Genomic DNA, 12,158 nt, shown 5'->3' with positions numbered 1-12,158 from the left:
AAAGGGTCTGTAAAAACCTATGGGACGCCTGTGAAATGCATTGTTTATATTAAACGGGTATTGTATGTGTATGAAATATATACATTGGAAAGTTTGATCAGATCTATAATGAAGAAGTAGCCTGATCAATTAAAATGGGACAAAAAGGACAGCCTATGGGCCCCTCGGTAGCCACCAGCATCTGGACGTGGAGATCTGCGGAGCCTGGGTGTAAAGGTCCGTGCCCTGGGCAAGCTTCCTCTTGTCAATATCCCAATATACCCAATATATATCCTCCAATTTTAGAATCTCCCGCGGTAGAAATGTTTGTTAACCCCTTAATGACAAAATGCATTGTTTTCAATGGGTTTAGGAACCGCCCATTGTCCTTAAGGGGTTAAACTATTGAGTAATGGCATTGGAAATTGAAATCCTTCATAAATACACATTCCTAAGAATGTGTAAGATTATTTGGAAACGGTTATGTTCTGATAAAAAAATCTAATTATAAAACAATCTGATAAAGGGTATTATTAAGTGTTGACCAGTATGAAGAAATGTATCATAAACATTCGAGTGACCAACTTACATATAGAAGAGTTAAGAAAGGTCTTATGATGATGTACTTTTCTAATCTTAGAGAGATACTGTATTAATCAAGGGGTTAGAATACATTTTTATCGCAGAGGCAGAATATAGATTTATGATTCCTATTAAACCGACTTTTGCGAGTTTCTGTTGTCTACCAAACATCCATAAGAGCAGTAATAATCCTCCAGGGAGGCCAATTCTTTTACGGCAATCAATGCCTTACCCAAAATGTTAAGTGGGTTTTTATTGACTATTGATAAGACGTTTAGTAAATCAATAACTATCTTTTAGACAAGATACAAAGAATGCAATTCATAAATTAAAGTAAATTCATGGTCTGAAAGACGCAAAACGAGCTGGTCTAGATGATAGATTCATATTTAGCAATATTCCACGTTATAATTATGGGATTCAGCCATGTCTTTATTTTGGAGGAAGATGTTATCCTAACTCAAACTAATCCTAATTATCTTAACACACATTTGTTTTCTATTTAATGGCCAATTATTTGAAGAAAACTAGCAATGGGTACTTATTTGTGAGTAAGTTGGAAAGTTGTTATTTTCCTTATCTCCATATATATAGTTGATTTGCATTAACACGCTTGTGGACAAATTTGAAAGTGACAGTGGTCTCATAGAAATTATATTATACCGAAAACCAACATCTACTAATTATTGGCTAAACTGCAGTATCTTCAATCCGGAGAGCATACAATATATGCGGGTCGGACATAAGTGATCTTCACAAGAAACTGTTAAAATTGAGGCAGAAAATGTAAGAAGAGGTTCAAAGATAAAGGTCATATAAGTACATGTTTAAAAAAGTTTATAGGAGGTGTGAAAAATGCTATAAATTATGAATACTTTCAAAAATAGACATGGTAATAGTTTATTTTTAACATTGAACAAAATGCAAAGTGAGTGGACAGAAGAAAAATCGATATGGAATGAATATTTGGTGAGAACACAATTATATTTGCCGGGTATGCACTGCATTCTTTGTTTTGTCTACACTGTGATTAGGAATTGGCAAAAACTAAATATATCCTGGCAATATTACGGGAGCATTAACCATCTCAGACATCACAGTAATCAAGGCACATGATCGTCACTTCTAAAAATTCAGTGCTGTCTCCTCCTAATGATCTACACGGCTCCCTCCCCAGCTGTGCAATGCATCTTGGGACGTCTGTTCCCCGATAGCATTCAGATGGCTTCCAGTTACATGCCAAGGGATTTCAAAATGACATTTGGAACAGGCAAGAGGGCATCTACTTGAGTAGCTCCATTAGCCTTATGGTTTAAGAAGTCATATATATATATATATATATATATATATATATATATATATATATATATATATATATATATATACATATATATATATATATACACACACATACAGATATAGAGAAGCACTTACACTAACTTACTTTAACTCCCAATTTGAATCAAATACACCAAACCGATTCTTGACTTCTTCTTGGCTATCCTGAATCTAAGACAAGACCAATGACTGATTAAAGGCTGAGTCTTTTTATCAGGATAAATGGGCAGACTGGATGGGCTAAATGTTTCTTATCATAAATTCTATGTTTAATGGGTGTGGAGTCTTTGAAGGAATCTTGCTGATTTGACTATACATTACACAGGGCCATCAAGCCCTTACTGCAGCAGATGCACATCTGGAATGTGACCTTCATAATGTATAGTGAAGTCAAGGAGCTGAAACGCGACTTTCGCACACACGCTCCTTTTAGAGAGTCGACGTCTAATTGAGTTCCATTCTTGTAATCTAGATACGTTGACACGTTCAATCTGATACACGTGAGAAAAGGTAAAACATGATGTCATTCAATTATTCACATACGTTGCTTATTCTTGAGTGGTGTTGATATATATATATAGATTTCTATGTGCTTATTCTACAGATAACACATACTTTTCAGTCCGTGCCAATATAATTCTGTTTATATGTAGGCATGCCAAGGGAGTGTTTCATCTTCTCTGAAAAAGAATTATTATATATGTGTGGAAAGTTACACGACTCCAAATGTTGTACTGGTATCTCCAACTAACTACTTCTCATTTTTAAAATATTCTAATTTAGTTTATTTCTCTATTTACGTTCTTTAAGAACAGGTTAAGGAATACACACACAAAATGATAATGTATGAATCATATTGCAACGTAGTCTAGCTAGAAGCAATTTTTTTTTTGCAAATTGGTAAATAAGTTAGCTTTTTTGGTTAACAACTGTGTCATAAAATAATAACTTATCTTAGCAATAATAATATACATTGCTACCAGTAAATTGTAACTTTAGTATTAAAAGAACATATTCCTTAATAATTGCTATTCAGTCGAAAATCTTTTTGTAATCTACAAATTAATTCTTCATACAGATGTATCTACATTAAGATGCATCGTTATCTTGAGTCTATAAAAAAGTAAATATCTATATATTTCAAGTTAAAAATAAATATATGAAGGTGAGATTCAGCGCTGTAGTACAAACATGTAATTATCACGTTTGTTTCCTATGAAGAACCTATGAAGAACTTTCTGGAAACGATACAGTTCTTGCAATCGTCTGTAATTTATCGACAACCGTTTCCCGCAAGCAGTAACATAAAGCTCTATTATATACAGAGAGTGCTATGTATTAGTTAAGTCTGTTCTAGAGCAATCAGTCCTTAACCCCAATGGCTGCATTGGAATCGGTTGGAATTCTAGAGGTTATGAGATCTGCACATTATTGTTTTTTCCATCCTCGTCTTGTTCTTTGGTTTGATCCACTGTGAGGTTCTCATTAACATCTTGTCTGCTCCTGCAAAAGAAAAAATGTTATACACCATGACAATAATTAACAACGGGCTGCCTTATTTCGGGCCACAAGTTCAATGGCTTCATTTTCATTATGTTTGAAAAAGTATCACTATACTGCATATTGTCAGCGTGTTCATGTATTTGGTTGACATATTATTTAGTTTGCTATGTGTTGGGCCAGACTGGGGATTAAATTTAACCCTTGCACTTTAAGGCCAGTGGCCAATAAATTACATACCTGGAATCGCTCGTCCAGCACACTGCCATACAAGCACTAACAAAGGTAAGCGTGTGACGCCATGTGGCACTGGACCCAAGTGGAATAAGCATTTCATGTTGCCCTGTATTGATAGCTGATACGGAAATGTGTTTTCTTTTAATAAAAATACTATAAATATTCTCTATGTTCTGTTTTGCTGCCTAATTAGCCATTTTATATTCAAGCAGCTTCTTGGCAGTCTTTTTTACACATAAATCAAGAGTTTGCTAAGTATATCCTTATCCCATTGCAAAAAAAAGTAATACTAAAACAAATGGATAGGCGTCAAAATGATGTTTATACGTACTTTTCCCTGTTGAAGACAAGGAAATCCCTCTCCACTGTGTCCAAATGTTTCTGCAAATTGGCATTCTTCAATAAGGCAGAGGGGGAACGGACCAATCCAGATAGAAAGAAACACAGCTATATAGTTAGTTTGATGTTAAACAAACGGCCATCCGTTTCATGCATTATCCTATCATTGATATAACCTGGAGAAAAGCATCAATCGATCCCAGTGCCGTCTCCAGCAATCATAGTTATGGGGCAGATGGGGGGGTAGAGACAAAAGTAGGGGGCAATTATAAATAACTAAAACTATATGTGGGCTCAAGGGGCAGCTGCTATAGGCCCTCCTGCTGCCCCTTTGCCCGCGTTAAAGGTGTCCCTGCTTCCAGCGCCCCCCCCTAGCGATGCTACTGCTCAACCCAGGTGCCAACAGTCCCCCCAAAAATGAAAGTCGATAACATTACTATAGTTACATTACTAGTAGCATGAAAAGTGATATGATGGTAAGAACATGTTTGATCACAGGTTATTTGGATTATTTATTATAATATTACTAAAAACAAGATTAATACACAAAAACTGCCCCTCTCAGGTTTACTTTACAATAAATGCCCATGATTGATTTATTTCTACTGAATATTTATAATATAATTACAGTTTTTGATAGAGTACAAGATGAAAAACCACTTAAGCTAAGTGGTTTTCATATCTGTCAGGACTTTTACATGTTCTTAGCCATTCATCCATCCATCAGCGTATGGATCCTGTAAACTAGAATCAGGCGTTTTACTCACTTGGCAAAAAATGCTGTTAGATTTTATGAAGTTTAAATATTAATAAACTTAATGTAATTTATATATACATACACAAAATTGTGGGGTTCATAATAGTTGTGTAAACTGGTACTCATTTATGTCCGGTGATATTACGGAGCAAATAAAACTAATATGTTCCTCCTGAGAGCTCTGAGGTGGCTACATTATCCACGCTCCTAAAATTGGAACACCTATTTATCATTACTGAGTGGTAAATATTGTATTAATTAATTAATTTCATGTTTTGTCCGTTACCCCACGATGACCGGTGTCCATCCTATAGTCATGTCTGAACATAAAAAAATAGGCTAATCCTAAAAATGAATCAATTACTTTCCCTTTTTTTCCCTGTCTGCCGTTTTCCAACTTTTGTGCCTTTTAGATAATCATAATCATCTTCAGTGCAGGTATAATTATTTTTAATGTGAGCGACTTCTAAATCTAGAACATAGTCGCAATAATTACCTAAGATTAGTACTTAATCAAAAATGCACAACAGAATATAAAAAAAAATCGAAAAAACATCCCTATTTAGATCGACTTGATTATCATAAAGAAATTAGCAAAAATATAAATGGATTATGTACTAAACCCATATAACAAATGTTTAATGTGACTATGAAAAAGCCTATAGGATGCCTGTTCAATTGTGTCTTTGTGGACAGGATATGAAAAAGAAAAATCATGAAAACAACATAAAAATAGGTCTATACTGGCAGTGTCTTAAAGATTACAAGACAAGATAATAATATTTTATACCAGTGTATCAGGACGTATTTGAAAGCAGTTCTTACCAGTGCAGAGTAACCTTTCCCAGTGTCCTTAACCCTCTTTGCCAGCCTCTTCTTTTTCTTATGTAAAGGTTTGGATTCTAGGATCATTTCTTCAAGTTCAAATGTTGGGTCACAGTTTAGCCGTCCTTTCTGTAGAAATAGATTGGACTTCACAGAACCAACTCACTTTTATGATGGAGTTTTAGAATATAGTAACAATAAAACAGGGATATAATAGCATACATGATAGGTTTCCAGCTGTTGTCGAACTACAACTCCCATGATATTTAGCAAAATGCTGGGTGTACATTACCGGCCACACGCTCTACTTCAGGCTACCCAATATTTCTGCCTCCTGCTGTTCATATGGACAATGATACCATTCTATATACTCTACGTATAGACCACCAGATGTAATGGCGTAATATATACTTGGAAGTCAGGCTATTTTGTACTTGTATAAAGCATGCATAAATGTCCTCAGTGGATCTCAGCTGTTGTGTTTCACCTTAACGTGACTCCTTGGGCTGTAGAACACTATGCCATACCAAGAAAACATGGAGTTCTTCCAAAAGAGGGATACCAGGGGAGGAAAGAAAGATCGATTTGGAGCCCAAAGAGCATTCAAAGCTAAAGGTGTTAAGTATAATAATAATAATAATAAAGAAAAACTATACACTTTTTTGGCGTCAACAAACAAGAAAATATTACCGTTGGGGTAAATTCTGGAAGCTGCTTCTTGTGCAGAACAGCATCCCAATTAATATCAGATAAACACGGGATTTCTTTTATATCCGCCAGGCACGACAATCGCTCTTCTGGATTCCTATCCAGCAGCTGCAAGCAAAACACCAAAAAGAAGTACATTTTGTTCCAGGGACTTGTCAACCGTTTGGATGTTTCAAAGATGAATTCACCGACACATTTTATACACATGTGAAATTAGCTCATCTATGTGAAGGCAGACGGGTGTTCGCACTGACGGCTTTTTGGCCAGGTTACTGTCCAATATTGCAAACGCTTGTCTATTGTAGAACCTCTTGCGAAAGTAGCATTTCCTTTAAAAATTGATGAGTTTAATGAATTCAAGAAGCAACTAGAAGTGACAGACGGCGCTGTTTCTCAAGTGGCTGTATGGTATTAAGTAATAAGTGGATTCTCCTTTGTTTGGATCAGACTTATAGCCTAGTTGTCTCTATCCTGACAGTTTGAGAAAAGAAAAAAGCATAATACAGACTGTAGTAGTATTAGAAAAATAGGCGGTTACTGGGCATTCGCACAGGGCTTCACTGTCTTGGTTTCTTGACCTGGCATTCAAAGTAACTGCTAACCAACCTCCCTTACGGTTAATCGGTTTGTGATGCTCCTTGTCAGTTTTTTATAGTCTAGTATTCTCTTTCCAGTCAAACAGTCAAACATGGTAGCAGTATAAACTGCTTTGTGTGCCCACTATGTAGGAGGTGAGAGTAGGTTCTCACCCTATTGAGCGTGTGCCTTGACGTGGCGGGTGAGCTTAATTATGCTTTGGCCAATTCATATAACCAAAACCTCTCATTTATATTATGTTTATATATTTGTTGCCAACTTTATTAGGGTAAGAAGCGCAGACAGTTTTTGTTTTTTGTATACATTGTACAGCCAATACACTGTATTTGCAGCATGCTCACACTGTTTGGTAGGCCTCGTATTATACATTTGTATTATTTGAGCCTGTGACTAGCTTAGCGCACCGACATTTTTTCTTTTCCAGTCAAACATAACTATTCTGTCCTCTTAGTGATACTAGAAATGTTCTTGACAAAGCAAAGAGACAGACTAACTCCAAACGTAGGCCCAAATAAATGTGAGTGCTACTCAATTTAATATCAACAGACAAAAGTTATATTATATTTTTATTTTCAATTTTAAGGGGCTGTTCTATAACTAGGAGCAGTCTACTGTATATTAATTTATTATAGCATTAAACTGGTTATGATAACAGCATATAATTATACATAGAAAGTATTTTCGGTGCACCTTGCTTGTCGACATAAATCCATTTATAAAGATTTCTCAGAAAATTGCAAAAAATCACAACCGCGTGCCAATTGTAAATTAAGTGGAAATGTTCTGGCTATCTTTTAGCAATTCCACTAAAGATAAATACGTTCTTGATTTGTTTATCGTTGTCTTTGGGAAATATTGTGTTTTGTAGGGTACATGAATGATTCAAATATTTGATGAAAAAGATGATACGCAGATAGACAGAGCTTGTAAATTCCCCACGCTCCCTAATTATTGTAATTGTGCTAAATAATCCGTTTTATGATTGTATGAATTACAGAGGAGTGAAAGGGACATTGAAAAAAAAAAACACACAAAAAATAACCAGAAAATAATCAGCTGGAAATACTTTTTTTTTCTGTAAATCTAGAAATAAGTGGTCAGTGTGTGGTTGTAGTAATAGATTTGTTATGCTAAAGATCAAAAAACCCAAAGATCAAAAATACTAGTTATAGCCACATTAATTAATGAGTTATATGAAGTATCACTAATGATATAATCCTTCTTTTGAAACATACTTATTGCAACTTAATAATGAAAATACAAAAACCCCAAAACACAAAGTGAAAATCTTGTTAAAAACTGATTTTGTTCAATAGATTTTTTTGGGGGGATTTATAATAAATAATATAGCTTACTTTGTGCAGTAGCGTTATTATTTCTTTCGACCAGGCAGGAGGGTAGGTAACTGTGGCTGTGTGGAACACGTAGACTATGTCCGTGGCTGATGTACTTGAGTGGATGTGAAATGGTCTCTGGCAATGCAAGATACAAAAAAAAATATGTAATATATCTCTTTTCTGTTTTACTGTGATTAAACACATTTAAACATTGCACCTATTTTTCTGTAAAACTTGTTAAAACTGCAAAAAGTGTATCAAAAAGTGAACATTGCGTTCAAAGGTAGTGATACTAATGCATTTAATGTTTGCATGTAGTTACCTATCTCTCGATCTACCATGTTTACCATAATATGAAGCTTTTGAATGTTTCTTCTAACGTTTTGGTTTCCTTACATTTTTAATCACTCTAGTGATGTCATTCTTTAAGAGGCTCTTCATAAATATTGTGACCCATGTCAGGGAGGATAAACTAGAACTTATTTATCAAATGCAATCTCTTATATTAACTATTATTATTATTATTGTTATAGATTATTATATATAATTGTATGTATGTATATATAAATATATATATATATATATATATATAATTAAATATTACATAAGCAGCATGAAACAGCTCATCTGCCCTCGTATATTTTTTTGAATAGGTAGGTGAAGCTATGCTTAAAATCAGGAATCATTATTACTTTAGATATGGGTGCTTTGTCCTTACTATTCTTTTTGATGTATGTTGTTGTAATGTTATTAATTCAATCTAAGGACATGGGGATCAATAACGCTGCATTTTTAGCAGATGTTTGCTCTTGTAACAATACTGTTTGTTATAGAGTATATTGTATAGACAGCTCATAACTCTTCATATGAAACATTACAAGCCGTGCTAACACAATAAGGGGGCTTCATTTCTTAATCTAAAAGGAATTTGTTTGCTGGAAAACACTAATGATGGTATCTGCAGTGACACGAATGGATCTGAAAGGCAACTTTACCAATTACACATTTTATACAATGAGTTTTTAATCACTAAAGTTATTGCATGTCTGCTATAATTTATAACATGACAAATGATAAATAAATTACAACATTCTAACATTTGTCTTTTAGCTCCCAAAATAAAGCAGTTGACTGATCCTTGGTAACGCATTCGGTATGTATTAAACATATTTAACATTATGTAACATACCCTGCCCCTTAGAAGTTCATATGCAGTGACTCCTAAAGACCACCAGTCAACAGAAAATGAGTAGCATATCTGTGTTCTTGGATAGAACATCTCAGGAGCTGTGGGCAATGAAACACACAAGAGGAATTGAAAATTATCATAGTCATCCCAAATACATAGTGTTGAACATATAGAGATTGTGGGTTTTTTTTAACATGCTTTTTATCCAAAAACCCCCAAAGTCAGGATTCTACACCCAATCCGGGTATAAATGGAAAGAATGCAGGTTTTTTCAAAAAAGTTTAACAAAATGGGTATAGGATGATGAATAGGATCAAAATTGTATGAGCATGTTGCCTTCTGATTTAAGGCATATATATGAGGCCATCTGAGCATTTCAACCACAGCTAACAGTATGTTGTCAATAAGTCACTCTTATTTAATTGCTAAAGTGGTCCTAAAACAAAGTGTTTTGATGCAGTTTCTTATGCTCTGTTTATTCATATATACAGTGTATTCAACAGGGCCACTGGGGACACGTTACACAAATATACACCTATCAGCCATAACATTATGACCACTGACTGGGGAAGTGAATAACACTGATAATCTTGTTACCATGGCACCTGTCAGTGGGTGGGATATATTAGGCAGCAAGTGAACATTTAATCCTCAAAAATGTGTTAGAAGCAGGAAAAATGGGCAAGCGTAAGAATCTGGGCGACTTTGGCAAAGGCCAAAATGTGACAGCTAGACGAATGGGTCAGAGCATCGCCAACGCTGCAGCTCTTGTAGGGTGTTCCCGGTCTTCAATGATCAGTGACTATCAAAAGTGGTCCAAGGAAGGAAAAGCAGTGAACCAGCGACAGGATCATGGGCGGCCAAGGCTGATTGATAAACATGGGGGGGAGGCTGGTCCGTGTGGTCAAATCCAAGAGATGAGCTATTGTAGCTATTGGTGAAAAAGTTAACGCTGGTTCTGATAGAAAGGTGTCAGAACACACAATGAATCCCAGTTTGTTGTGTATACCAGTCAGGGTGCCCATGTCGACCCCTGTCCACTGCGGAAAGTGCCTACCAGGATGCCTCCATGAAGCACGAAAGCTAACACTCTATACAAGCCCATGGATTATAGAAGAATCATGGAGAATTCATGGAGAGATTAATATATAATTAAAAAAAAACAAGTTATAAAGGAATCAAAATCATCTATATCCTAAAAAGGTTTTCCTTTAAAGTAATATCATTGGTACAAACTATTTTGGTTAAGCAATGAATTTGTTGTTGACTTATGCTTATTCCAAGATGTCCAGATAAGTTTTGCTGTGTCTTACTATGGAGCCAAAAATAACACACTGATTAAACTTTACACTATATCTAATCATTGCAAAAAAATGTTGTAGACAGATGGTTAACACTGAGAATACGCAGCCTGTCAAATGATTGACCTTGATGAAGGTATCTTGTAGAATTTTGAGAAGGTACCTGCTTTGAGGAAAGACCTAGACTTACTATGAGACAGGTAAACATAAACCTCAAATTCTCAAAGGGAAAGCGTTCATCTTTTTGCCATAGAATAAATTACAGAGTTTATTAGGAAACATATGTTTTAATGGCTGGGACCTCTCCAAGCTCATTACATTATACTTGGCAACGCAGAAGCTATAAAAAATGGTACTCTTTGCATGTCAATGCTGAAATGAATTAAAGTGGATCTCTGGATATCAGTGAACAGAATAGACATGTTGGTGAGCATGGCCACTGATATAAAAATATACTGTGATAAATACCACCTTTAAAGCTATGATAAGGCAATTTAATGGAAAAAAGTACATATGGTTTGGGAAAGTTATATAATAAAGGCTCCTATTTGTAATATTATCATGCATTTGTTAGAAGCTTGATTAAGGACTAAACGTTATTTTTCTGTTCAAAATGTGTAGCCATATTTCCAATAGCTTGATATATGGTGTGATACCTACTTTCAGTTGCCTTAATTGTTTCTTCACTTACATCAGATAAAAAAGAAAAATCTCATTACAAATAACCATACCTAGGAATGTATCAGTGTAGGCTAGATAGAACAAAATGGATTGGCTTTATGAAGATGTGGAGCTAGTCATGTGTAGGGGTAAATTGTCACACATAGGAACTTGACTATCCCAAGACAACCTAAATTTGTAGGGATTGTAAGTTAAACGGGAAAGCAATTGGTATTACCAAACTTTGTCACTCTGCCTGAAAAAAGGAAACTTACCTGGGCTTCACCACGAGACTCCAGGTCAAACCCTATGAGTTCCCTTGTATTCATATAACTGTTCCCACCCATACCCTCACACACTAGAGTTAAAATGCCAAGACAATTTTATTCTCTATGTAAGTGATGCAACATCCCTAGGCATGCATTAAATCTCTTTTTAGTTTTAATTACCCATTATACTCACATAACTAAAGTAACAATGTAATGCATAATTAAAAGACTTTCACCACCAATAATAACTCATTCAACATATTACTGGAAGTTACTGCTAAAGAAAGCAGAGTTGTTTGGGGATCTGTTTTTGCATTTTGTTTACTGTAGTCCAAATTGTATGGGGACTCAAATAAAGTGGCACTTGCCCTATTGCACAGAAAACTTATGAAGGTACATTATTTGTACCCAGAGGCTGTGTGGCTATTCAAGGTTTGTAAGACAAGAAGTTTACAAAATATTTGGAGCCCAATAGCGGATATGAATTCTAATCAGGCCATTAAAACCAATGTTACTATCAGAATTTTAGAGATATCACTT

At 35.1% G+C, this 12,158-nt stretch overlaps 1 protein-coding gene across 1 annotated transcript in view; it reads right to left on the bottom strand.

Annotated features, from left to right (window-relative positions):
* Positions 1-2,950: 2,950 nt before the first annotated feature.
* Positions 2,951-12,158, bottom strand: part of STK32A (serine/threonine kinase 32A) — a 56,467-nt gene continuing 47,259 nt past the window's right edge. Inside the window, exons 7-12 of the mRNA XM_053463158.1 lie at positions 9,389-9,486; positions 8,218-8,334; positions 6,248-6,373; positions 5,558-5,686; positions 3,968-4,032; positions 2,951-3,402 (exon numbers count right to left, since the gene is read on the bottom strand). Of these exons, the coding sequence (XP_053319133.1) occupies positions 3,312-3,402; positions 3,968-4,032; positions 5,558-5,686; positions 6,248-6,373; positions 8,218-8,334; positions 9,389-9,486 (626 nt within the window). The 3' untranslated portion in view covers positions 2,951-3,311. The remainder of the gene's footprint in view (positions 3,403-3,967; positions 4,033-5,557; positions 5,687-6,247; positions 6,374-8,217; positions 8,335-9,388; positions 9,487-12,158) is intronic.

The sequence above is a fragment of the Spea bombifrons genome, chromosome 4 (genome assembly GCF_027358695.1).
Source record: "Spea bombifrons isolate aSpeBom1 chromosome 4, aSpeBom1.2.pri, whole genome shotgun sequence".
Lineage (NCBI taxonomy): Eukaryota > Metazoa > Chordata > Amphibia > Anura > Pelobatidae > Spea > Spea bombifrons.
The sequence above is the reverse complement of the archived record's forward strand: the minus strand, read 5'-3'. Positions and strand labels throughout refer to the sequence as shown.